At 44.3% G+C, this 27,972-nt stretch overlaps 2 protein-coding genes across 6 annotated transcripts; one reads left to right on the top strand and one right to left on the bottom strand.

Moving 5' to 3' along the window:
* The first annotated feature begins 3,661 nt into the window (after positions 1 to 3,661).
* LOC106887672 lies at positions 3,662 to 10,226 on the top strand. The gene is made up of 10 exons (XM_014941340.1): positions 3,662 to 3,733; positions 4,188 to 4,334; positions 4,796 to 4,882; positions 5,299 to 5,371; positions 6,198 to 6,334; positions 7,830 to 7,976; positions 8,530 to 8,616; positions 8,766 to 8,841; positions 9,269 to 9,345; positions 10,089 to 10,226. Exons 1-10 carry the CDS (start codon positions 3,662 to 3,664, stop codon positions 10,224 to 10,226), a joined length of 1,041 nt encoding a protein of 346 aa, XP_014796826.1.
* Positions 6,215 to 27,702, bottom strand: TNFRSF18 (tumor necrosis factor receptor superfamily member 18). 5 transcript variants are annotated; one of them, XR_001411940.1, is made up of 10 exons: positions 25,810 to 27,702; positions 21,466 to 21,648; positions 18,240 to 18,374; positions 17,618 to 17,705; positions 17,058 to 17,146; positions 16,383 to 16,523; positions 15,389 to 15,647; positions 10,490 to 10,621; positions 8,495 to 8,581; positions 6,215 to 6,331 (listed from the first exon to the last, which is right to left on the bottom strand). XR_001411940.1 is itself a non-coding variant. In XM_014941325.1 (8 exons), the coding sequence occupies exons 3-8, from the start codon at positions 21,638 to 21,640 to the stop codon at positions 15,499 to 15,501; spliced, it is 777 nt and encodes a 258-aa protein (XP_014796811.1). In that variant the 5' UTR covers positions 21,641 to 21,648; positions 25,810 to 25,918; positions 26,139 to 27,702; the 3' UTR covers positions 14,568 to 15,498. The 5 variants fall into 5 exon arrangements, 4 of the variants coding, with proteins under 4 accessions (XP_014796811.1, XP_014796812.1, XP_014796810.1 ...); XM_014941325.1 differs by lacking the exons at positions 6,215 to 6,331; positions 8,495 to 8,581; positions 10,490 to 10,621 and having other exon boundaries at positions 14,568 to 15,647; positions 25,810 to 25,918; positions 26,139 to 27,702; XM_014941326.1 differs by lacking the exons at positions 6,215 to 6,331; positions 8,495 to 8,581; positions 10,490 to 10,621 and having other exon boundaries at positions 14,568 to 15,647; positions 25,810 to 25,915; positions 26,139 to 27,702.
* Positions 27,703 to 27,972: the final 270 nt, after the last annotated feature.

The raw sequence follows: 27,972 nt of genomic DNA, 5'->3' as shown, positions 1-27,972 counted from the left end.
CGCAGGTGTTGCAGTCTTTTAAGATAGAGGGTCAGCATTTGAGAAGCTGAAGGTGGAAACACTCCTTCCTGTAGGGATGTAGCTCCATTTTGGGTGGGCAATCACAGCCAGCTCCTGGGGCTCTGGCAAGCACTGCTTTGTCACAAATGGACGTTTTCAATCAGACTCTCACATGTCAGAGACAGATTGGAGGCCTCAAAAGAAGCTCAGGAGGCCTCTAGTCCTGCTTCCACCTCTGCAGCAGCCTCAGCTCTTCCTAAGTCTTGCTTGACAGACACTTGTCTAACCTGTCCTTGAAAACCTGCAGTGATGTAGGTTCTGCAATGTCCTAGGCAAGTGGTGTTTCTTCCTAGTAACTAACCCTTAATGCAGGTAAGACCATGCCTGGGCCTCAAAAGAAGCTCAGGAGGCCTCTAGTCCTGCTTCCACCTCTGCAGCAGCCTCAGCTCTTCCTAAGTCTTGCTTGACAGACACTTGTCTAACCTGTCCTTGAAAACCTGCAGTGATGTAGGTTCTGCAATGTCCTAGGCAAGCGTTGTTTCTTCCTAGTAGCCAACCCTTAACGCAGGTAAGACCATGCCTCTATCTTACACACCACAGGCAAAAGGAAAAAAAATGTTCTTCTCCTCTTTCTAGTGGTGTTTTACATATGTGAAGACCATACCACCTCAGTGCTCTTTACTTTAGGCTGCATTATACATTTCCTTCCATAATTTCACCTTATTACAAGAAACGGTGTCATTCCTTCTTTGTCCATTAAGGCAGGCACACTGACAGTGCCACCATCATCCCTACACTCTTCTGTGTAATGCTAGGGGAAAATTAGGAGCCTAAGAGCTCTGTTGAATTTAGAACATATCCTCTGCTCCATGCGAGGGGATATTTAGAGGTATGTTCCCCCAAAGTTCAGCTGTGTTATTCCCTGACATACCTGCTTTCTGATTTTGCATCTGCTGCACTTTTTCCCTAGAGTTCATTGAGCTGTTACCAACCACTATTCCTGTCAAGAACAGCATGTTATAAAACACACCGAATTTATGCCAGAAATCCATAAATTTGTCTGCTCACAGAGTAATAATCTCTCTTTTTTTTGAAAAACACAACACATGTAAGTGTTTTTCTAGGCCTTTCCATATTCTTTTCCATTTCAGAATGTGGTCCAACTCAGAAGGCCAGAGTGAGACACTCCTCCATCCCAAGGTCCCTCCAATCCCAACAGAAACAGAAGATGTGAGTATGAGCAGGGGCACACAAACAAGGATCTGTATGTAGAGCCAAGAAAGAAATCAGAGGCCTATTTATCTCACCCATTGGGCATTATCCTGAGGCAGGATCCCATTACAGTAAAGTGCCAGAGGCTACCACATGCCCTTTGTTTTGAAAGCATATAACAAACAGTTGTCCCTGCTTTGAGGCCCAGGTGTAGGTTTTCGGCTGTTGCTCTACAAATTCACATGTAAGAAAGTCTGCCATCACAAGTCAGTCTGGGATTTTCTTCCTGGGACCACAATTTATTACCACTGTTGGAGAAGATACTCAGAGGGAGAGGAAATGATTTATCCTAATTCACGTGTTCAACATCCAAATCTCCCACTGTCTGGGCTGCAAAACCACCCCTTCTCTCTTTTAGCTGGTTTATAAATCATTATTGTTTGGCTCTCCTCTCCATTTTTCCACATCTAATTGCCTGGCAAGATTACCAGAAGAAAGGCAAGCTGGTGTGTGTTTGTTGCAGACAGACGTGCTGTGGGGAAGAACACGGGAGGAACTGGAGAACTTGCTGATCACGCGACCCGTCGGCGGCTGGGAAGGGATGAGCATCCACTCTCTGGGGGAAATTATTTGGTCCTCCCTGGTTTTCCTGAGAAGTTACTACACGGAGGTAATCACCCTCTTACTACACACAAGGGATAAGGTGGTGGTAAATTTGGATTTCACACATTCCGTCCAAACTACTGTCAAATTGACTAAAGCTATAATTTGCCTTGGTCTTTGTTTTCAAGAGTTACTTCTAATACATTCAAGTTTTTTCACCGGTGCCAGCAAAAGCTGAATGGGTTTCATAGACACTTCCTTGAGGAGCAGCAATCTTTTCATTCATTCCCTGAAGAAACAAAAATGGGTGTCTTGTCAGGAGTTTCTTGTATTCTTTTTCCCAAAGGGATAAGGACTCATTATCATGGTTGCAGATTTGTCTGTGCCAGAAATAAGCCCTCTCCACAGGTGCTGGAGGTGACAACAGAAAGGAAGGGAAGGTGAAGAGCTTTGAGGAAATATAATTTCCTTAAAAAAAAGAATTAGAAGCATTTTGCAGGAAAGATGTAATTGATCTTATTTCAGCAGGAGATGTGTGAATGCTACCTCGTGCTGTTCTCCTTCCACTTGCTGATTCTTTCAGTGGACCGTAGAAAGAAGGCGTTTGTTTATGAGGTAAAGCACAAGGATCCTTTTGTGTCTCTCGTATTTATGTTCATATTCAATATTTCCTAAATATCTCTCTGCTCACAGCACAGGCAGATGAAATTCCATCTGGTTCATACAAAGTACTTTTCAACACCAGCCTTGGTCTGTTGGTGGAGCTCACCCCTAAATCTCAGAGTTAAATGAGGACAGTCATTTTATGAATAGGAAAACACGGATAACAGCCCTAGACACTTCCTTGAGGAGCAGCAATCTTTTCATTCATTCCCTGAAGAAACAAAAATGGGTGTCTTGTCAGGAGTTTCTTGTATTCTTTTTCCCAAAGGGATAAGGACTCATTATCATGGTTGCAGATTTGTCTGTGCCAGAAATAAGCCCTCTCCACAGGTGCTGGAGGTGACAACAGAAAGGAAGGGAAGGTGAAGAGCTTTGAGGAAATATAATTTCCTTAAAAAAAAGAATTAGAAGCATTTTGCAGGAAAGATGTAATTGATCTTATTTCAGCAGGAGATGTGTGAATGCTACCTCGTGCTGTTCTCCTTCCACTTGCTGATTCTTTCAGTGGACCGTAGAAAGAAGGCGTTTGTTTATGAGGTAAAGCACAAGGATCCTTTTGTGTCTCTCGTATTTATGTTCATATTCAATATTTCCTAAATATCTCTCTGCTCACAGCACAGGCAGATGAAATTCCATCTGGTTCATACAAAGTACTTTTCAACACCAGCCTTGGTCTGTTGGTGGAGCTCACCCCTAAATCTCAGAGTTAAATGAGGACAGTCATTTTATGAATAGGAAAACACGGATAACCGCCCCCCCATTTCCTACATCTTCAGCCACTGAGATGAGTGTCGTCCCACACAGACTTCCTTAAAGTCCAAGGTTCCAAGGATGGGAAATTTTTCAGCAGAAAAGCATTTTGCTGTACATCAGAGGGACCACAGTGGGACACAGAGAAGTTGTTGTTACCAACCAATTTCTAACTCCATTCCATTCCACACCAGGGTCTCCTTCCTCTTGCTGGGATGTGTCTGAGAGAGATCACGGGCGCAATCAACCACACATTGGAAATTTCTGGTAAGCACATTCTCCAGTCCCTGAAGGGCTTGTGACAGTCACAAAGCAATGATAGCCATGGTCTAGCCCTCAAGGCCTGGCCCACATGGCTGGAAGATGAGAGGGGCTGGGTGGCCATGTGGAGGACTGCTGAGGAAGGGACGTGCCTCCTCTCCAACACTCAGCCATGCTGGAGAACATGCCATGCCTTTCTGGACTGGACTCTCACATGCAGCATGTGCTGCTGTTACACAGAGGGGTGAGACATAGCTAGATGGAAGGAATTCAGAATCTCAGTTTTTAAAGGTAGACACAACTTAAACCAAGAATGCCTTAGGGTTAACTAGAATTCCTCACACAAAAGGCAACATATTTTACTTTACTGTGAGGGTGTTAACTAGAATTCCTCACACAAAAGGCAACGTATTTTACTTTGGTTCCCTTTGATGCAAGACATGTTTTGTCATCAAAGCACAGGTGGAACATAGAGATCATGAATGGCAGAGAGGAGGACAGCACACAGATTCACCCACCAGGCTCAAAGGCAGATCTTCAACATCCAAATCTCCCACTGTCTGGGCTGCAAAACAACCCCTTCTCTCTTTTAGCTGGTTTATAAATCATTATTGTTTGGCTCTCCTCTCCATTTTTCCACATCTAATTGCCTGGCAAGATTACCAGAAGAAAGGCAAGCTGGTGTGTGTTTGTTGCAGACAGACGTGCTGTGGGGAAGAACACGGGAGGAACTGGAGAACTTGCTGATCACGCGACCCGTCGGCGGCTGGGAAGGGATGAGCATCCACTCTCTGGGGGAAATCATTTGGTCCTCCCTGGTTTTCCTGAGAAGTTACTACACGGAGGTAATCACCCTCTTACTACACACAAGGGATAAGGTGGTGGTAAATTTGGATTTCACACATTCCGTCCAAACTACTGTCAAATTGACTAAAGCTATAATTTGCCTTGGTCTTTGTTTTCAAGAGTTACTTCTAATACATTCAAGTTTTTTCACCGGTGCCAGCAAAAGCTGAATGGGTTTCATAGACACTTCCTTGAGGAGCAGCAATCTTTTCATTCATTCCCTGAAGAAACAAAAATGGGTGTCTTGTCAGGAGTTTCTTGTATTCTTTTTCCCAAAGGGATAAGGACTCATTATCATGGTTGCAGATTTGTCTGTGCCAGAAATAAGCCCTCTCCACAGGTGCTGGAGGTGACAACAGAAAGGAAGGGAAGGTGAAGAGCTTTGAGGAAATATAATTTCCTTAAAAAAAAGAATTAGAAGCATTTTGCAGGAAAGATGTAATTGATCTTATTTCAGCAGGAGATGTGTGAATGCTACCTCGTGCTGTTCTCCTTCCACTTGCTGATTCTTTCAGTGGACCGTAGAAAGAAGGCGTTTGTTTATGAGGTAAAGCACAAGGATCCTTTTGTGTCTCTCGTATTTATGTTCATATTCAATATTTCCTAAATATCTCTCTGCTCACAGCACAGGCAGATGAAATTCCATCTGGTTCATACAAAGTACTTTTCAACACCAGCCTTGGTCTGTTGGTGGAGCTCACCCCTAAATCTCAGAGTACTTTATGAATGAGGACAGTCATTTTATGAATAGGAAAACACGGATAACAGCCCCCCCCCCATTTCCTACATCTTCAGCCACTGAGATGAGTGTCGTCCCACACAGACTTCCTTAAAGTCCAAGGTTCCAAGGATGGGAAATTTTTCAGCAGAAAAGCATTTTGCTGTACATCAGAGGGACCACAGTGGGACACAGAGAAGTTGTTGTTACCAACCAATTTCTAACTCCATTCCATTCCACACCAGGGTCTCCTTCCTCTTGCTGGGATGTGTCTGAGAGAGATCACGGGCGCAATCAACCACACATTGGAAATTTCTGGTAAGCACATTCTCCAGTTCCTGAAGGGCTTGTGACAGTCACAAAGCAGTGATACCCATACTCTAGCCCTCAAGGCCTGGCCCACATGGCTGGGTGGCCATGCAGAAGACTGCTGAGGAAGGGACGTGCCTCCTCTCCAACACTCAGCCATGCTGGAGAACATGCCATGCCTTTCTGGACTGGACTCTCACATGCAGCATGTGCTGCTGTTACACAGAGGGGTGAGACATAGCTAGATGGAAGGAATTCAAAATCTTAAAGGTAGACACAACTTAAACCAAGAATGCCTTAGGGTTAACTAGAATTCCTCACACAAAAGGCAACATATTTTACTTTACTGTGAGGGTGGTTGGTGAGAGCCTGGCCCAGGTTGCCCAGAGAAGCTGTGGCTGCCCCATCCCTGGAGGGGTTCAAGGCCAGGTTGGACAGGGCTTTGAGCAACCTGGTGTGGTGGGAGGTGTCCCTGCCCATGGAAGGAGGTCAGAACTAGATGGTCTTTAAGGTTTCTTCCAACCCAAACCATTCTACAACTCTATGAACATAAATTATAGGTTCCCTGGTGGGAGGTGTCCCTGCCCATGGAAGGAGGTCAGAACTAGATGGTCTTTAAGGTTCCTCCTAACCCAAACCATTCTACGATTCTATGAACATAAATTATAGATTCCCCTTGATGCAAGACATGTTTTGTCATCAAAGCACAGGTTTGATGAACATAGAGATCACGAATGGCAGAGAGGAGGGCAGCACACAGATTCACCCACCAGGCTCAAAGGCAGATCCCAAGTGTCCTTCCTCAGGCCCAGGGCTTCTCTGTTTCTTTGCACAGGGCCCATGATAGAATCCAGGCTCGTTTGCTGCCAGAATTCCGCCGACTTTGACATGTGGGTTCAACACCTCCAGCATCAAATCAAGATGGCAAACACTCACTGCCCAGTCAGTCCCAACAATAACATCTCTTTTCTGGTGAGTTGATGCAGAAGAGATGTAAAGAGAATGGAACAGACACAGTGGCAGCTTTGAAACCAGGCAGGGTTTTGCAGGGATTTTTAGAATGCAGGGTGGAAACGACCAGTGGTGTTACTGCTTTAGGATGTTGTTTTAGGCAAGTAAACTTCCTGCACACCAATTTGCAACTGCTCCTCTATGCTCATGAGAGATTTTAGAAAAATCACTGATCACTTTCGTTCTACTACAAATGTAGCAGTGGATATAGGGTTGTAACTACTACACTGGTAAAAAAAAATAAAATAATACGGGTTGTAACTACTACACTGGTAAAAAAAAAAATATATATATATAATTTCCTCTTAGTTACAGTCGCCAAGTAAAGAGTTTTCCATGCATGCTGTCACACAGGTGACACGCTGCAACACTCCCCAAGGTCACAAGATGGCAGGGTGACACCGCCATGGAGAACACCCACACAGCTGTGCTGGAGGGAACTCACAGACAGCAGCCCCTGAGTCCTCCAAAGCCTCTGCCCTCCTCATGGTACACTCACATCCCTAAAGGTCAAGAGCCAACTGGAAAGCCAGCTTGTCTTTCCCCCCTCCCTACTGTTATTTACTAGCAGTTCAGCTAAGTTTTCCCTGTTTTTAAACATCCACTCTCCTTGATGCCCAGGGTGGCAGAGGTGCTAGGGCAACACTCAGCTATGTCCAAGAGCACACTGGTCTTCAGGCTTGGGGGGAGAAACTACAACCCAGACCAGCATCCTCAAGAGCTGCTCATTTCTGATGTTCCCTACAGCTCCTATCATTGTTTGTAGCTTATGGATACAGGCTGATTTTACAGCAGTCAGCCCGGGTGGGCCTGCTCTAAGGATTCAATATAGATTGCAGAAACCCATCCAGGACTGAGACAACCCAGACCAGCATCCTCAAGAGCTGCTCATTTCTGATGTTCCCTACAGCTCCTATCTATGTTTGTAGCTTATGGATACAGGCTGATTTTACAGCAGTCAGCCCGGGTGGGCCTGCTCTAAGGATTCAATATAGATTGCAGAAACCCATCCAGGACTGAGCACAGCCCTGGGAGCCCACAGCGAACCCCACTCCCCTCTCAGCTGGACAGAACTGCTTCAAAGGAAAAGGAAAATATCCCCGAATAAAGGGATTTGAATATCAAGGCCAAAATGCTTTGAACTAAGATGAAATTTTAGTTCAGATCAAATCGGTGTCTCTAAACAACCTCTTCTGAGGGGCAGAAGGAAAATGAGAGCTTTCCCTTTCATAGCTAAAGCTGTTTGGTTGTCTCAGTTGCTGCTTGTGAAACCACAGCACACATGATTTTGTTCAAGTAGGTAGGAAACCTACCACAAACCAGGAACCTCATCACGGGTTTCGCAGTTCCCAAGCATATATCCTAAATACCTTTCTTTTACGACCCTATAACCCTGAAAAACATCATACTTGTAGTTTTATTTCCTTTTATTCTGTCTTAAAAAAAAAAAAAAAAGGTGCCGTGTGACGAACCGTGGAAGAAAAGAGAGTTGGTGAGACATCTGTGGTGTAACACCATCCTGAAGTGGGAAGGAAAACCTATTCAGCATCTGGGAAGGATGCAGTATTTGACCATGGTGCAAGTGGCTGGTGGCTGCACGGGGGTAATGTACAACGTTCACTGCTCTGACGTGGGTGGCCTTAAGAGGCTGGAAACAGTGAAAGTTTAGGCTCGCACAATACTGTCACTTAAAGAAAAGGGATGGAAAAATAAAAAAAGGCTAATTATGTCAAAGGCTCCCAGTATTAAAGAGACAAAAGGAAACGCAGATGTATTTCTGAAAGCTGCTTCTGACAATGTGTCCAAACAGTTGCACTCAGCTTCTGAGGGAGGGGAGCTGGGAGGGATTAATTCCCCCCTTTCCCATCACACAGCACCGTCAGCATTTTCTAAACACCTCCTTGCAGACGGGTGCCCGACCTATTCGAGAGAACCCTCAGCTCTTGGTGACACCCTTCAGCTTTCTAAGCAATCAATAGCCAACTCCAATGAGAACTACAAAGAGTTCTCCTCTGTGGCTGGCACTGGAGCAACTGGGTGCTGCAGAGAGCTCCCAGCTCTGCTGTATTGTCATTAAACAACGTTGACTGAGACAGACCCACTGAGAGGACATTACTCAACATTTTGGCTGTCTCCAAGATGCCTCTTTTCCACAGGAGTCCGAGGAAAGGCTGCTGATCCTGTTCCCAGAAGATCTGCTTTTCCTCTCTGTGGATAAGGACAGAACTGCCATCACATACAAGGTAACAGAAGAAACACTGCAAATGGGCAAGTAAGTGAAGACTAAAAGGAGCTGGAGTTAGTGAGCAGCACTGGGGGATGAAAACATCTGAATAGCAAGGAGAAAAGGGAGAAGCCGAAGGAAAAGCACCCTTTTTTTTTCTCTTTGAAGGGAAAACTCCCCCTAACTGGAATCCAGGCAAAGGAGAAATCCGCTGCGCTGGGGAGGTTACAGTTTGAAATTACAGGTATGTAACTAGAAAAGAGAGATGAGAGCAACAAAACACAGGAGGTTCTGTCAGAACACTGGGAAACACTGTTTTACTGTGAGGGTGACAGAGCCCTGGGACAGGGTGCTCAGAGGCTGAGAAGTCTCCAGCCTCAGAGATAGTCAGAAGCTGTCTGGAGATGGTGCTGGGCAATAGGCTCTGGGTGGCCTTGCCTGAGCAGGAGGGTTGGAGCAGGTGACCTCCAGAGGTCCAGCCTCAACCATTCTAATGAGAAACCAGCAATACTGGTGTCAGGCATGCCTTGAGGAGCATTATTCTTGTGAAGTTGACTTCCCATGAGGGACTGTTCCTGTGAATTTCCTTGCCATGGGCTAATTAACTGTGTGTCATGGCAAACTTTGCACACCTTTCCATCACCAAACTGTTCCCTGTTAATGTCTTGCAGGAAGCCTGACAGAACCAATTCTTATCACCTGTTCCACAGCAGAGGACTATGAAAAATGCCTCTTCTACTTACAGAAGGTATTTTTCAGGGAATTTTACTTTTCAAGCCTGGGATCACCCAGCCATAGATTCATCTAAGATGTATCAACCACCCAACTTTCTTCTCCTTTTGCACAAAAGATTCACCCAAGTAAGGAGTTGTCTTCAAGCCTTTCTTTCTTCTGATAAGACTCATCCATTTGGCCAGTAAAGTATCAGTGGGTATTTAAAAAAAGAAAAACACTCTGTCAGCAGGGATTGAATTTGGGTCCTCTTGGGCAAAACACCCACCTACTCTAGGAGTGACAGACTGATACCTAAGCACTCAAATTGCACTGATTTCAATGTAAATTACCTACAGAACTACCTAGGGGAGCAGGCAGGCCATCAGACTCTATCTCATGAAGCTAGAGAGACACATTATGTCACACCACCTCCTAAAATACACATGACTACACCACCAGCTTAGGACCTGGTTCCCTGCAAATTATACCCAGGTAAACAGGAGTTATTTCCAAGTAGGTCCTTCAAAAACTCTAGTTTTCAGAGTTAATCATTTTTTGTTGGCAAGCACATAAAGCACACCCTACACAGATAACCCTATATGGGCCCATAGAAGAGACAGGTGAATCAGGAGGGGATATTTTAAAAGCAGAAGAGATGTTGGGCTCTGAATATTTATTCATCAATATGGTTATTTCATAGTCAAGCATGGCTAGGTTTGTCTAGTGTGTAAATTCTTGGCAGAGTTAGGATATTCACATGCTGAAAATATCTTCCAGCCAGAGAAAACCCTTGATCCTCAGCCTCTCCAGCCACCACCAGTCCTCCCTAAGAAATCCTGGCAGCATCAGCAGGACAAGGAAAGGTGTGCTGAATACCAACCCAACAGAAAGGGAAGAAGCTGCAAGAATGAGTGAGAACAGACTGGAAATGGGAAACCAAGCTTCTTTCAGACTGAGAGGTCAATAAGAGTCCACACATGAACTGTTCCCCACTGGCCACCATTGTGAATGCACACCACTGCACTCCATGGTGGATCTCGTGATTCTGACCTCAAGTTGTACATATGACTCAAGGAGAAACCTTTCTCCATTTTCTTCCTGTATTTATTGCCTGATTCTTATCAGAAAAAGAACCATTGTAAAATACTGTGTAAGTACTACAAATAAACCCCATTTACCTGAGCTTAAGCCACGCGTTGAAAGCAGCATTCAGGTGATGGTTGGCTTGGAGAGCCACTGCCTTCCTCCAGAACAGCAGGCACAGGGCAACTCTTGATGGTGAACACTCCCTTCCCCACAGCTTCTCTTCCCTGCCCAAATCAAAAAGAAATGTTAATCCTGGAAACTTTCACAAACCACAAATTGTTTCCCCAAATACTCATTGCTGTCCACTACCCTCCAAAAAGCACAACCCAAGAACCTCCAGGTTGAAACAAATCCTTTTGATTCCAATTCCAAATTGGAATACAAATTTGAATCCAAATCCAACTGTAGATCCAGAAGAACTTTTTTTATTCAACTTTTGGAGAAAGTGAATGAAAACAAAGATAACTCCTCTCCTCTTCTAGGTGCCACTTCCCTGCCCTGAAAATTTGCCAGCATACCTTTTTTCATTTTAGAAGCCCAAATTCAGGAATACAGATGCAGATTAGAAGCGTGAAATGCTAAGAGGTATCACTGGATCTGGCACCAGGAAAATACTATACATTACTCAGAGAAAAGCTGCTAAATTTGGTTGTAACTCCAGAGCTGGGTCAGCCCCTTTTCTTGGTGCAGGCAAGGGAGCCTCAGGCACAGCTAAGCGATGGCAACTTCTAAGAAATCCCAAAGCATCCTTTGTTAGTAACTTCTTCAAATTTGCCATGTCCTTACCTCCTGGGTCGATTCAAGTCAGGGACAGGACTTGCCAAGTCAGGGACAGCATCAGGATGGCTGGTGAGGGCAAACACACCCCAGGCTGGTATCACAAAATACAGCTCTCGGAAAGACTCCCCCCCCCAAACAGCAACAAGCCTTTACTCATCACTGCCAACTCCAGAGCTTTTTTAAAATTAGATTCCTCAGCTGATAGGGCAACTCAAAGACAAGTTTAAGATAAGTGTTGGACAACTCCTAGTAAAACAAGGACTAAGTGCTCCCAACTGTCCCATGAAAAATTGCTTTTTTTTCCCATAATCATGCAATATACCTTCTAAGCTTCACATAGTTTAAGACTCATTATGTCCTCACTTAAGCCATAATTAGGTGTCGTCGTTTTGGAGCCTGCATATTGGCCTTTTTGTTAGCACTGTAGAGGAACTTTTTCTGGTTTTTTTTTTAAGATATCACATTTTAACTATTTGCTCATGACAATAACACTAATGAAAAAATATCTTTCTAAATTACCTCGATCATTTAGCCTCTAGAAACTTTGGGATGTTTTTCAGGGATATTTTGTATTCTCTTTTCAAAAGAGATTCAAGCAAAAAAAAAAAAAATATTGTTACAGACATGCCATGGGTGTAAATGATTTGAGGGAGAAGCCTTTTTTAATGCATAGTCTATATACAGAGATCAACCTGAAGTTCAAATTAGAACTTGAAAAACCTCATAAATTCTGGGATTTGAGCTGAAAATTCAGCCATGATCTGATTTAAATATTGCAGTAATTGCACACTGATAAAATAAAGCTATTGTTCTCTTTGAATGGAAACTTAAATGCAGTGTTTTCTTACAAGCTCACTGTTCTGAGCCAATGGCTTTCATTTCCTTTGATGCAAAGAACAGCTCTTCTACTGAAATTCTCCAGGACTTAAATGATTCACACTTTGGGTTTTTCCCTCTGAATTGGAGCTTTAAGAAGTCAGGAAATTGGTTGCTTTTCCCATCAAGAAGCAGCCAGTAAAGTCAGCCAGTTAGGTAAGCAGGAAGTGGAACTCTTCTTCAAGGTAGGCATATAGAAACCCAAAGGCCACTGTGCAAATTTCCAGTGAATAATAGGGCTCTGTTCACCGTGTTTCAGTATTAACTGGCAGAAGTGTTGGCTCTTCAACACCCACAGCCCAGAGAGTCTTGTACATCTCACTGCCATGTGCCTCTGGCAACACGCGGCAAAAGGAGCTCCAACAGACATTCAAATCTTTCATTCCTCAAATAGGACGCTCTGATGCAATTTTTTTTTTTTTTTTTTTTGGCCCAAAACGTTGCTGCTTCTCTGCCATTGTCAGGGATGGAAAAAATTGTCAGCCACAGTTTCCTGCTATTTTGGTAGCGGGTAGCTGAAAAGCTGGTTTAGCCAGGAAACGTTAAGCCACTTGCTTAAAAGGGGGGAAAAGTGCAAGTGCACCCATCTAAAAGTCAGGGACAGAAGAATTTGGCTGGGGGTACATTGCTGAAATAACCAGAGCTCTGTAAGAGAGGGGAAGTGAATCGGGGAAGTAAAACTAAGAACACTGGGACAACCTATAGAATAAACCCCTTCCTTTCCAATTTGCTTAATTATAGCACATAGGCACTTCAATCAATTGTCACATTTATTTTACCTTTACAAAAGGTTATAGTCAGAAATCGTGTTGAAGACATTAAAAAAACAAGAAGGGTCAATAGAGAGCCGAGACGAGTCAGAAATCGTGTTGAAGACATTAAAAAACCAAGAAGGGTCAATACAGAGCGAGACTAAACATGGCCAACAAAGAATGAACAGTAAGAAGTGTCTTTACGAGTCAGTGTTTAGACTTGTGAGTGTATTAAATGCCACAGAGAAACTGCTTACAAGACTGAGACAGTCTTACACTTTAAAAAAAGTGACCCTGTTTAATCCAGTCCAATGCTTTTTCCAGTTCATCTCAATTAAGAATCTGCACATTTCTCAAAGCAATGGAGGAAAACCTCACTCTAAGTGAATTTCACTTAGAAAAATTATCCGTAACACAAGAATTAACAGTAAGAGGATCGAAGGCAGCAAAAGTACATTGAAAGTACTAATTATGTCTCACAACATCCTTTTAGGGTTAAGAAGTACCACTGCTCCCATTCTGCATGAAGGGGAAGATAAGGTATAGGGATGTCAGTTGGAAGAAACACAGTAACAGAGAAGCTTGAAGACTAAAACTAGGACTGTGGAGGAATACATTACAGTGAATTAGGAATTCTAGTGAATAAGGATAACCCTTTGCACTTCATTTCCCCTTACAATTACTACACCCAGTTACAAGATTCTACGATGCACAAAAATAATAAAAATGCAAAAAGCAAAAAAGACAGGATAACTCCTCTTGACATAATCACTGAAGAAATGTTCAGCAATAAAACCATGTCCACATATCAGAAAATTGACCCTTCAGCTTTAATTCAAGACCTCTTCCAGAGAAGGCTTTGAGAAAGACCAGCTGGAAAGAGCTTAGGGAGACTGAGAGGTCTACAAACCTCAGCCTGCGAAGTAGTATAGGAGCCTAAAGGAACCAAGGATAGATCCATCATAATGGATAATAGAAATTTTAACTAACTATTCTCTCTCCTTCTCTGACATGAAATCAGTCACTGGACTGGATTCACTAGAGAGGTCATGGGGTCACCTCAATGAAGTCTAACAGGGAGATTGTTTTCCAGTCTCTCCAAGACTGCCTGAGAGCACAGAGGGCTTCTGACCAAGGGAATAACCCGTCCCACTTCTTCAGATTCTCTGTTCAACTGCTTTTGCAACACACATCTGCAGGGGCAATAACTTCTGCTCTGCAGCTTCTGTAATTTCGCAGAGCCCTACTTAAAACAGCACGTCATTCAGACTTGGAATAATCCCCTCTGAGCATTTAGTAAGGTGATTAACAGAAATTTCACTTTTCTGTTAGGATTTAATTTAGAAGCCCTGTCCATCTTAGGTTATCTCTAAGAAATCATGAGGAAGCTGACATAATGGTTGTACTGTCTGATATTTATAACCTTTCATGTGAAGGCAGAGTCAAACCTCATTTTTGCCCAGGGCTGATTCGGTCATAAAAGAGTCTACTCTGAGCAGCTTTCACCAGAAGGCCAAACCAGAAGGCATCCAGAGCTTTGAATCTGTTAGTGCAGTCACCACAAAAATATTTATATCTAAAAATGAAAAAAAGCATCAAGAACAAATGTTGGGCTTTTCTGTTTTCCACTGTCTTTTCCTTCTCTATAAACTAGGTGAATGTTGTTCTCCAGACATTGGGATCCTCATTTGAGCCTTTCAGAAGTCTCTATTCTGTTAGGATTTAATTTAGAAGCCCTGTCCATCTTAGGTTATCTCTAAGAAATCATGAGGAAGCTGACATTATGGTTGTACTGTCTGATATTTATAACCTTTCATGTGAAGGCAGAGTCAAACCTCATTTTTGCCCAGGGCTGATTCGGTCATAAAAGAGTCTACTCTGAGCAGCTTTCACCAGAAGGCCAAACCAGAAGGCATCCAGAGCTTTGAATCTGTTAGTGCAGTCACCACAAAAATATTTATATCTAAAAATGAAAAAAAGCATCAAGAACAAATGTTGGGCTTTTCTGTTTTCCACTGTCTTTTCCTTCTCTATAAACTAGGTGAATGTTGTTCTCCAGACATTGGGATCCTCATTTGAGCCTTTCAGAAGTCTCCCTTTTGTAATCCAACATCCCAGGTACCAGGATTGCTGAGTTATAGAAGAGGAGGATAAATGTTACTCCCTTCTCCCCTTTAGTTTCCTTGGAGGGATGAGGGAGTCACAGAACATGCACAGGAAAACCTTTGGAAGCAGAAATGGTGTGGCCATGGCAGTCTCACACTGGCACCTCTGTGCACGGAGACGGGCTGAACCACCACCTTCTGTTGGGGCTGGAGAGGAGAGGATTTCATGGGAACATCACAGAGACACGTGCAGAAGATGCAGAAGGGAATAATGACAAGAAGGGTCCCTGGTCCCAAAGAAAGTTGAAGAGAGCATCAATGAAAAACAAACAAACAAAGAAACAACAAACCAGGAAACTTGGAAGAACAGAATGCAGCTGAACAGAAAGTCAGCCTGACTTAGCAGGTTGGTCTGTTTCTAAATGCGAGGTTTGTTGAGAAGAAACAAAGCGAAACTCCCTCCAAAGGCATTCCTTACTGCTATCTACAGAACGATGCTTTATGCACCCAGCCCCTCCTTTCTTTTTGTCTTGAAAAGCTGAGCTCAGCTCCCAGTTCTCACAGCACATTGCAATTGGTCTGTTTTCGTTATGGACTCTGAGGGTGGAAAAAGCAAGACTTTTCTTCTGGTGTTTTGTCTCCATGTTCTTCTTCTGGAAACTGACAGCTGTAAGTCTCTTCTCTCTGGTGTGACAGCTGTGGAGCCCCCGACAGCCTAAGGAGGTTATGTTCCAGATCTGCAGTAAGAATAAGCAAAAGCACCACACATACAAGAGATCTTCACACGTATCCATCAGCTGTCCCTGACCTTTATCAACACAGCCTCTCGATGAGGAAAAGGGCAAAGATACAGGTGATGCACTGCATCTTAATGAAAATAAGAAACCCGCCCAAAATCGCAGAGTAAATCCAAATTTACTCTATTTATTCAACTTAATTTATTCCATTCTGACTCTGGATCAATGGAGACATGGTTCCCCACTGAAAGATTCTGGAGCAAGTCCAGAGAAGGCCAATGAAGCTGGTGAGGGGTCCAGAGATCGAGTCTTATGAGAAGCAGTGAGGGAGCTGAGGCCGTTCAGCCTGGAGACAAGGAGGCTGAGGGGAGACCTTCTTGCTCTCTGCAGCTCCCTGAGAGTGTAGTGAGGGGGAAAGTCGGTCTCTTCTCCCAAGTAACAAGCAATAAGACAAGAGGAAATGGCCTCAAGTTGCACCAGGGGAGGTTCAGATTGGATATTAGGAAAAATTTCTTCACTGAAAGGGTTATCAAGCACCGGAAGAGGCTGCCCAGGGAAGTGGTGGAATCGCCACCCCTGGAAGTATTTAAAAGCCAGGCAGATGTGGTGCTGAGGGACATGGGTTAGTGGTGCTTTGGGCAGTGTTAAGTTAGCGGTTGGACCCGACGATCTGAAAGGCCCCTTCCAACCTCAACGATTCCATGATTCTATAGAAGTCCATAGAGGTGCACTTACCATCAGCTGTGTAGTATTTTTCCTTCTTCAGAGACCATATGCAGAAATGCAAGAAGAAGGTCAGCAAGATGAGAACAAATACAGCTACTGCGGTAAGGATAGCCAGGATGGTGGTGTATAGAGTGTCCTTTGGAATGGGAACTGCAATTAAATACATTTTAATAAAGATTAGGAAATCATGTGTCCAGATTATCATTAAGGTACTCTGTACCTGCAAAGCCTGTACCCATTTATTCCTATTTAATTTGATCCATGAGAAGACATGAGATTTCAGTCCTGGGTGTTGTGGACTCAGCCAAAGGAACAGTATAACTAAGTGAGCAATTCTAGTATAACTAACAGTATAACTAATTAAGCAATTCTTTCTTCCTAAGAAAATGTAGCAAAACATCAATAGCAGTTCAATGGAAGACTCTGACAATTTGTCAAATAGGTGTGCTCTACTTAAGGACAATTGTTGGGTTTTCCTCTATTACTGACAGTGCTTTAATGGTGGAATCTTTGCCCAGGTCAACAATTCTACTTATATTAATATTACAAGAAACACAACAGTAATTTTCAAAGCAAATTTTCAAAATAGCAAACTCTGGATGATAATAATGCAGCAAGTCACCAAATAAAGAAGCGCAGAGAAAAATTATAGGCTCAAAGAAACAAATGATTGTGAGACGGTACCTTGCTCTGAACCTTTAGAAGCGACACCACATAATGTATTATGTGTACTGTTGCCTTGCTTGATTGTTAGAAACCCAGAACTTTCACAACTAAAAGAAGAAGAAGAAGAAGAGTCACATTTAGAACATCCCTGCCTTTCCCTCCCCCCTTCCCTTCCTTCCCTCCACTCTTTCCACAGTCATTTCCTTGTTTTCCTTTCTATAGCAGTGCAGGTAAAGTTATGGCTGTTCCCCCACAAGTTAACACAATGCAATTGTTTAAGTGCCCTTTTTTTTTAGTTTCAAGTGATGTCCATGTTTGGAATAATTTTGCATCAGTTCAAGCTTGACTTGGAAGCAAGTTGAATCCACAGCAGTTTGTATTAAGTTCTACTTTGAGACCGACTATTTATAAAGCCAAAGGAGAGTGAAATATCATATTGCTGAATTTAAAAGACTCATCACTTAATCTGATTGGTGATATCATCTTTGATTCAATTTTACTTTCTAACTTAAGTATTAATCATTTGAGAATTTCATCATGCATTTTTCCAAAGAAGGGAAGTAGCAATAAATACATACTCAGTCCAGTTATGGCACCAGCCATTCTTAACATTAGAATAGGTTCCTATCTCACAGGGTTTGCACTTGAACGTGAAGTCTAAAGAGCCTACAAGAAAAAAGAATGTGAATTATTAGCGGAGAGTGATTTACTGAAAGATGGGGATATAACAGAATACAGCACAATGTGTTCCCTCCATGCTCTTTCATCATTAGGAACCATCCCCCTGGAGAAACACAGAAGTGGTCACAGCCACCTCTGCATTTTGGGGAACGTATGGGCAGACCCCTTCGAGAAGAAGTAGAGAATAGTCTGATCTGACAGCAGAGGGTGTGAAGTTAAGAGGCAACACAGAGTAAAACACTCTTCTACTGACATTTCTAGCAGCTTGGAAGAAAAGTAATACTGAAAGCCTGAGAATGAAAGTGAAAGTCTCAAAGAAGGGAAGACTTACAATATAGGGAAACAAGGGGTTTAGTCACCGAGGCCACAGGATAAATGACATTTCTGTCTGCGTCACGAGCCCTCCCCAAAGCAGGTTGTAATAAGTGAAGGAAATAAGACTTATGGTTTGCTGCTCCACTGCCCACTTGTATCGAACTCTGCCCTTTGAAGTAATTTCTAAGTAATTTCTTTACTTACCAAACTTAACCAGCTCCTCCCCTTCTGCACACTCGGGCAGCTTTTTGCAGTAAAGACACACGCTATCGACGCAGCTGTACCCCTGCCGACACTTGCAGTCATGGTCCTCAACGTTTTGACACGTGCTGTTGTCTCCTGTCAAGAAGAAAAAAAAATTAGATTTGACTTTGTCGTAGAGGCCAGAAATCAACTTAAGCATTAATCTTACTGGCTGACACAGGTGAAATAGTTCCTTGCTGTGCTGTGGTGGAAAAAACGGCTATCACAAAGATGTCATTTCCACCCATACAGATAAAGTTCTAGAGTACTCAAATTTAGCACCACTCAGATTTTTCCAAGATGGTTATCTGAGCCCTGCATTACTTACCACTGTGACCCCTCTCTCTTATCTGTGTAGGTTGTGGTAGACAGAAGTCATGCAGCAGATTTGCTTAACTACTTTGTGCAGGTTTAGACACTGTGGGGTGAGGAGGGCACTGCCAGTGCCCCAAAGAAGCACTACACATTAATTAGCCACCTGGCAGCTCTCTGGACACTGCCAGGACTCTTCTGAGTTTGGCACAGCCATGTTAGAGGAGAGGTGCCCAAAAGATCCTTGGCCAGTGAAGCTAAAGCTCCTTTTCCACACCTTTCCCAACAACAGCAGCTGCTTCCTACATTCTGTTGGCAGAAGTTCATCTAAATCCAAGCCATAAAATCAGCACCCTCCCTACCCTCTGTCCTGTTTCTAGAGGAGTTCTGTTATGAACTTTGCTTGCACTCAAAAAATGTCATCTCTAATTCAGAGAGGCTCCTGAGTTCTTGAAAGCAAGGGGCTTATCACATATATTGATCCCATCAGCAAACAGGATCAAGCAGTCCTTCTGGCAGCTGGAGACCAGCAGGAGGAAAAGTGCTGTTCAACCAGGAAGCTGTACAACCTTAAAGGAAAAAAAAAAAAAATATAGAGGGAAATGCTGGCTAGTTCAATAGCATGCCTAAAACCCCACCGTGAGTAGCAAAGATCAAGCAAAGATTATTTCCTGAGGTTGGTGATGGAATGTACTGCCCACATCTTCCTCTGCCCACTGGCCTCCAAAACTCAAAAGTCCAGCAGCAAAAAGGAAATGCCTCAGGGGTGCTTCTTTCTGTGTATGACTAATGGGTGATTCTGGAGGTGATCCCACTGAGAAGTGACTCTCCTACCTCATACTGGATGCCTTCATCTCAGTGGGAAGGGCTATACCCTGGGGTCTCCACACTCCTGAGGACTCTATTGCTCTTCCCCTATTTATCATTCTTTCCCACAAATCCCATGTGTCCACTCACTCCTTCCATGGGGAACTCACTGTCCCTGCTGTTGGTTAAGGCAGATTTATTCAAGCTACTAATAGGTGGAGGCTGACTCCTACCAAGCCACCAATGAAAGATGTGACTTCTCAGCTAGTCCTGTGGCTGACCAGCAGGACAACAGCACTACTGCACTGGGTAGCCAAGGCTCCCAGCAACCTTGTTTTGGGACAAAGAGAAAAGGAAGGTGCATTCCTTGCTTTAGACCATATAAACAGCTCCATGTTCCCTGCAAGCCATAAAATCAGCACCCTCCCTACCCTCTGTCCTGTTTCTAGAGGAGTTCTGTTATGAACTTTGCTTGCACTCAAAAAATGTCATCTCTAATTCAGAGAGGCTCCTGAGTTCTTGAAAGCAAGGGGCTTATCACATATATTGATCCCATCAGCAAACAGGATCAAGCAGTCCTTCTGGCAGCTGGAGACCAGCAGGAGGAAAAGTGCTGTTCAACCAGGAAGCTGTACAACCTTAAAGGAAAAAAAAAAAAAATATAGAGGGAAATGCTGGCTAGTTCAATAGCATGCCTAAAACCCCACCGTGAGTAGCAAAGATCAAGCAAAGATTATTTCCTGAGGTTGGTGATGGAATGTACTGCCCACATCTTCCTCTGCCCACTGGCCTCCAAAACTCAAAAGTCCAGCAGCAAAAAGGAAATGCCTCAGGGGTGCTTCTTTCTGTGTATGACTAATGGGTGATTCTGGAGGTGATCCCACTGAGAAGTGACTCTCCTACCTCATACTGGATGCCTTCATCTCAGTGGGAAGGGCTATACCCTGGGGTCTCCACACTCCTGAGGACTCTATTGCTCTTCCCCTATTTATCATTCTTTCCCACAAATCCCATGTGTCCACTCACTCCTTCCATGGGGAACTCACTGTCCCTGCTGTTGGTTAAGGCAGATTTATTCAAGCTACTAATAGGTGGAGGCTGACTCCTACCAAGTCACCAATGAAAGATGTAACTTCTCAGCTAGTCCTGTGGCTGACCAGCAGGACAACAGCACTACTGCACTGGGTAGCCAAGGCTCCCAGCAACCCTGTTTTGGGACAAAGGGAAAAGGAAGGTGCATTCCTTGCTGTAGGCCATATAAACAGCTCCATGTTCCCTACTGTTCAGCTCTGGCTACTGTTATGGACAGCACTAAATTAGGAAGAATGGTATGATCATTCCTGGGACCATGGAAGAGGACATCAGAATCACTTGTCCTGTCCTTCAGCCTAACAGGCACTGAAACAGCACCCTGGAAGTCCTGCAGCTCATCTGTTCCACCTCCAGTGCCTTAATTTGACTCAAAGTTACAAGCAAGTGAGAATCCATTACCATCTCAGCAGCACCCTCAGATCAGGCAAGGGTGCAGGTTACAACAGGCTGTTGAAACCAATGATCACCTGAGACCTTGTCTGGGAATCTACTCCTGGGACAAGCACAGGTCAGTGGAACGAAGGATTGAAGTGGGATGTTTCAGGCTCTTTAGGACCACAAAAGGACAGCCTTAGAGAGAGCATCACTCCCTGTTTTCTCTCTGAAGTCTGAAAGGCACAGACAAACTTCAAAACCATGTTAGAATGGAGCAAGGGCTCAAAATCAGTGTTAAGTGAACACCTTCTTTCCTTGTGAGCAAGACCAGCTTGCAGAGACTCAGCTTTCCCTTTTCCAGCAGAGAATAACAAGTATAAGCACATAACAAACCTGAAACACGAGTCCACTCTGAAGTTTACAGCTAAGGCACATTATGAATTTCGGGGGCAGGAGAGAAACCCTTGCTATTTTGTTTTGCATATACAGTAACTCAGGATACATTTACATACACACCCGCCCGCTCCCCACACTTGATTACCCTGCTTGACAGAAAACAATACTGACAAAGGGAAAGGTGACAGACACATCATCCCTTTACCTGCTCTCAAGATGCATTTGGGGCAGCATTTCTTCACGTCTTTGGTGATGGTTCTCAGTTCACCATCCGGGCACGGTGTGGCCAGGGTTTGCCGTGTCCATTGCCACAGACAGGCCACCAGCAGCAGGCAAGCTCGAATCTTGAGGTGAGCAACTTCACTGGCCAGTGCAGTCATGTCTGGAGCTGGACAAACCCAAAAAGCACAGGAGGGTGGGCTCGTATCAGGGCTTTCCTGCCAAAGCTCTCTTTGCCCTGCCACTGCGGGAAGTGCTTTTTGTGGCCTCACTCTTCCTGTCCCATTAGGGGCGGGGAAAAGATTTTATTTGACATCATCAAATTCTTAAAAAAGAAGCAAGCACGCACCACTGACACCATCAAGGGTGCAGCAGGGCAGGAGCAAGACGTAGCATCACGCAATGTGATTTTCAAAGAATTTTGCAGGTTGATATACGATTGAAAATTAATGCATATTAAATTAGCGCGTGAACTTCAGCACTCTCAGGCTATTTCATTCTGACTTAAGAGTTCCTAATGAATTTAGAAACCTTCAAGGATTTAACTATCAGATTGCAATGTATAATAAGTCCATCTATCCACTCAGATTTTCTGATTCTGTTAATTGTTTTCAGCTTCTTTCACTCTGGATCAGAAGAACTTTTGAATTATTTTCCAGAGCTGATGTAACTCCATATGGATAACCATGAAACCAAGAGAAAGAACCAAAATCAGCCCTGGTACCAAAACTGAAAAAGGCTGCAATGGGCTCTTTAGGGGCACGTACAGCTCCTCTGAGGGAGCCCCAGACCACAGGGATTTAGGTAACAAAAGAGTCAGTAAAATTGTAAATAGGCACAGACATGTTGCCTATAATCATCACCTGCTGCTGGGTTTCAGTTCCAGTATGTCTTCCCTTATACAAATGCATACGTAAACTTCCACCCCTGCTTTACGTGTAGACAGCTTCCTTGCTCCCCCCTTTCTCCCCCCAATTCTATTTCCTCTGCACCCCAGGGTTTGCTTCTATCCCTCTCACTTGTGGTTGCTTTTATGTGTGCACAGCGAGGGTAGTATTTAAAGTCCAACCTCATTCTCAACTGAACAGACGAATTCTGATGCAGAAGCAGTTTCTAACGGACTCTTTTCCACACTGCATGTAATGACAAACACGTCAAGGCAAGGGAGAGTCAGACCTGGGAAGAGAGATGAGCACCCCTAGAAAATGTCATGTCTACAGCATTTGACACTTGCCCCGTTAATTCCTTAGTTTAATATATTCCTTAGTTTAACATACAGCCAATGAAGTCTGAATTAACAACCCACACAGACACCAACACTCTTCCTTCAGTGTGTTCTACACTTTCTTCCTGAAGATTCATCTCTGGGTCTCAAAGAGCAGGTTGGTCAACACACCCTTCACTTAGTTTTTTTGTTCTATTCAGGGATCTATCTGTGTTCCCATCATGGTTTGGAAACAATCAGATGTCTGCACCCCAGGGTTTGCTTCTATCCCTCTCACTTGTGGTTGCTTTTATGTGTGCGCAGCGAGGGTAGTATTTAGAGTCCAACCTCATTCTCAACTGAACAGACGAATTCTGATGCAGAAGCAGTTTCTAACGGACTCTTTTCCACACTGCATGTAATGACAAACACGTCAAGGCAAGGGAGAGTCAGACCTGGGAAGAGAGATGAGCACCCCTAGAAAATGTCATGTCTACAGCATTTGACACTTGCCCCGTTAATTCCTTAGTTTAATATATTCCTTAGTTTAACATACAGCCAATGAAGTCTGAATTAACAACCCACACAGACACCAACACTCTTCCTTCAGTGTGTTCTACACTTTCTTCCTGAAGATTCATCTCTGGGTCTCAAAGAGCAGGTTGGTCAACACACCCTTCGCTTCGTTTTTGTTCTATTCAGGGATCTATCTGTGCTCCCATCATGGGTTGGAAACAATCAGATAGGTCTGGTATGCAACAGACCCTTCTAGTTTTGAAGATGTATGCTGCAAAGCTGCTTGTCTTCTTAAATGTGCCAGGTGAAACCCTTCCATGAAAAGATTACATCCAACAGAGCTGCAAGCAGGCACTAGACGCAGGTCTCTGCCGTCACTTTTTCCCACATAATGCCCCTAGAAGGTCAAGTGTTATGTTTCAGAAACTAAAAGTCTCCCACTTTGTACTTCTTTCACACAGGAGATCCCCTCCTCTTCCCACACAGCACAGCTCCTCACACTCATCACATCCCGTACCGCTCACGCCACGCTGGAAACACAGACACTGCTGCTGCCCAGCCAGCCTCGGAGAGGACACCACAGCTCTTGGGTTTGGTCCCCAACACCAGGATTCCTTTCACCAGCTCCTCCAAACAGCATCACCACGTTGCTTGGGCCACACAGGGAGGGTTTACAGGTGTGGGCCCTGCACAGAGAACAGGGTGAATACAGAACTTTGTCTCCCCCTCTCCAGAACTCTGCACAGCCTTATGATGATGACAAGTTATTAGGTAAAGCACTTGGATGCTGCAGCAACACACTCTGCAGACCAATCTTTCATGACCACTTCTGAATTGCACATATGCCCTAACCAGCGTTCAGGATATTTTTATTATCCCTGGCTCTTAGAAGAATAGCCCAATGATAAGGAGAACTTCTTTCAAAATCCCTACATTAAGATCCACCTCAGGGCATGTAGGCTGCAATACCATTTGAAAATGGTATTGAAATTGAAATTCCTCCTCACATAATAGGGCAAGGAATATCTGGAGCACACTAAGTCCCTCCACTTCATCATGGCTGCAGCCCACATCTACGTGGTAACACATGCTGCTTCTGCTCCTGTAAACAGCATGCAAGCCAAAGCCTCCCTTCCACTTTCTACCATCCTTCACCCCTGACCCAGCACAGGCTGGTGGAGTGGGGAAATGTGGCACCAACAGTTTTTAGAAGCTCCTCAACTTGCACATGAAGTGTTTGTGGACAGGAGGGGATACACCTTCCCATTCGTCCCACCACTCCTCCTGGCTCTGCAAGTCTTTCAGAGTCTGTGAAGGAGGTGTTGAGTCTCAACTGCATGAAGAAAGCAAGAACAAAAGACCCATGAAGAAAAGACAAATTACTTGAAATCAAGATTTCGTCCTTTTCTGTCTTTGAGGTCAGGTGCTTCCAGATAGTGTGCAGGCTCCCTGCAAACATCAAAGGGCTGCAAACCCTCATACAGTAGCTGGCCACACTCACAGAAATTGTGGGATGTCACCAATGGTCTTAGGAGTAACCCTGACAAATCATTCATAGATGAGGTGTGCAGAGAAAAACTTAACTCAGGAATAGGAAGGGATGGGATCAGCTCTGTGCGTTGCTGAGAGACAGACCCAGGGGTGCACCTCAGGATCCCCAGAAACTCCCCAAGGCTTTGCTGTGTGCACCTCTACCCTGGGTGGTGTCCCACTGTCAATGCTGATGCAGCTTCCCTGTTGGGACCCTTCCAGTTGTTTTGATGCTGAAGCTGGGGTCCTGTGGAGCCAAGTCATTGAGCCTCACTTTCTGGAAGCTACACTTCAAGGCCATGTCCCAGAACAGCAACCACACCAGCCACTGATAACTCATGCTGCTGAATCACCAATAGGAAGAACTGTTACTTCCAGTAACAGCTGGGATGGGTAATTTTATAACTAACAGAAAGAATTGAGTGGTAAATGACCAGGTCTCTAGTTGGGCACTAGCTGGAAGGGGTAATTTTATAACTAACAGAAAGAATTGAGTGTTGGGCACCACACTTAGTCTCCTGATGCTTTACTTTCTTCATCTTTAGAAGTATCACAGTAACAACAGTCTAGACCATGTTTATCGGAAGGGACAAGCTTCCCGATGGAGGAGCTGCCATGTCCCTGCACCTCAGAGATGGACATGAATAACTAGAACTGCTGAAGTACCAGATACAAAAGTTAATCAGACATTTGCTCCGTGTCATAAACACAGCAACAGAGAAGGGACCTCCAAAGGTCCTACCAAGACAACTGGCGGTTGGTACACAAGGGACCCCCAAGGCTGGTTGCGGGCAGGCAGTCAGCAGATGTGATCTTCTGATAAACACCTGGTGTTTATTACATCAATCTAGCTTTTCTCAATGTCGGTGTTTTTTCTGAATTGGTCTCTACATATTTTCATTCTCATTCAAGCATTACACTTGTGCACATACGGCCAGATGACGGAAAATGTACAGTCAGATCACAGACAATAGTTGCACATGCCAGGGCTAAATCTGTAGAGTCAGCAGTGACCTTTCAGAGACAACTTGACTTTCTGGCTGCAAAATCTTTAGGGGCTTTTTCTAGAGCTAACGTTACCTGTCTCTGACGCAAGGTAGTGACATTTTGTCCGTCAATCTCCTTCTTGCTCAGTCCTGCTTGTGATGTATGTTAATGGCACTGCCATTTCCAGCTCTCTCTGCACCTACTGAAAGAATAAATGCTTATTTCACTCATCGATAAGCATCAGTTCTCACCTCCTCATCACCTGTTCGGTGGCTTTACTCAGCAGCAGCTACAGGGTTAACTACACAATATCTGACTAAGACTTTTCAGAAATGAGGAATCCTCAGTCTCTACCTTCACACACACACACACACACACACAGGGGTTCCTTCACCTGCAGAGTTTCTTTCTGCCCACGTCACCTGTGAAGAAATGTGGTCTTTGGGGTTGTCTAAGCACATGTAGCACGCAGTGCCTTCTCCTTCGCACAAACCAGCAAGACATAGCACTGACCTGAAGAGACAAAGAGAAGAAGTGAGGGGCCAAGATGCTTAAAAATATCTCGGGGTTCAGAGCTCCCAGTTGCCACTGAAAAGGAGCATCCAAACACTGACGCTGCTGTCCCTTTGAAGAGAGACTCTCCAAAGGCTTGTGTGCTGGAGTTTGAACCGAAAGGTCTCTTGCATGCCAGGCTCTAGTTCCTCAGTTGTGGATGAAGAGGTCTTTATGATTTATGACTTTCTCCAAGAAACGAACCTCAGTTCTGAGTGTGAGGCCTCACTGCATCACGAAATGTGGGGAAGATGGGTTTCTTCTCTTTCCTTCAGCAACGGAAGGGAGGTACAGAAACAAATGGGGCAAAAGACCCCAAATGCAGTGGCTCAGGGCAGATTAAGGCTGAAACATAAGCACACACAGTGATGGAACAGAAGAAAAAACGTTACAGGTTTCCTAATCTCTTCTCCTTCCTCTGTGCTACCATGACCTGCACACATCACATTAGGAGTGCTCAAGGATGAGGTCTGAAGCAAGAACCAGTGGATTCTTTCACCCACTGACATGCACCAATGGGACAACTTGTACCTCTGTCTTCAGGCAGGGCCCATGTTCCTAAGAGTACTCACAGAGCTGGCTGTGAATTCTGCTTTTGCCCACCTTAAGGACATCCAGCCACAAGCCGAACATTACGCACATCTCCCAGGAGCCTCATTCTACAGCTTCTTTTTCACTTGGTGCCACTGGAGCCAACAGATCACTGCACTGTCCAAATTACTAACCTTCTGGAAAGAACAAAAAAGAAACGAAGAAAAAAAAAAAAAGAAAGAGCCTAACCACTTCTCAATGTAATTAAGTTCTTGCAAGTGCACTAGCTTTACTGACGCTCTTTGGACCTAACGTCATCAATGAAATAGTACTGTTACCAGGGGGAGTTATTTGGTTTCCTGACACTGAGATTTTTCTGATTACCCATAATAGGTGACCAAAGAAGCCATGCAGTTGTCCTACAAGGAAGAGGTTGTTTACATGAAAGCTACGTCATTTCTGAGTAATTAATAGTATTTGTAAGAGACTGATATACAAATTGCTTTGTAAGCTCCATCTTGTAAGCTGTTTTCAACCCCCTGTAAGAAAACTCCATTGACAGCTACAGGAGTCACATTCTGTGGTACAAGTGTCAGCCTGTCTTTAAGTAAAGAGCCCTTCACTATGTCGTGACAGCTACAGGAGGGACACACAGGGAACCAGTGGTAGAACAGCAGCTCAGATGGGCAGCAGAAAGCGTGAAGGAACAACCAGTGCATGGGGTGCAGGCCAGTACTGCAGCGAGGACACGGTTAGGCCAAGGGGACACAGGGACATCAGCTGCCTAGAAGGACATCATGTATCAGTGGTGACAGCTCACGTAGCACTGTCCCAAAGCCTGGGGTAAAAAGAAGCTTGAGGACAAATCATAGAATCATTGAATCATTGAGGTTGGAAGGGACCCTTGGGATCATCGAGTCCAACCATCTCCCCTACTCTACAAAGTCCTCCCCTACACCATGTCCCTCAGCACTGCATCTGAACAGCCCTTAAACACATCCAGGGATGGGGACTCCACCCCCTCCCTGGGCAGCCTGTTCCAATGCCTGACCACTCTTTCAGTGAAAAAATCCTTCTTAATGTTCAATCTAAACCTACCCTGTTGGAGCTTGAAGCCATTCCCTCTCGTTCTATCACTAATTCCCTGTGAGAAGAGACCAGAAACGACCTCTC

This window comes from Calidris pugnax, unplaced genomic scaffold, assembly GCF_001431845.1.
Source record: "Calidris pugnax isolate Ruff unplaced genomic scaffold, ASM143184v1 scaffold82, whole genome shotgun sequence".
Taxonomy (NCBI): Eukaryota; Metazoa; Chordata; class Aves; order Charadriiformes; family Scolopacidae; genus Calidris; species Calidris pugnax.
Note: the sequence above shows the minus strand (reverse complement) of the source record. Positions and strands in the feature narration are given on the sequence as shown.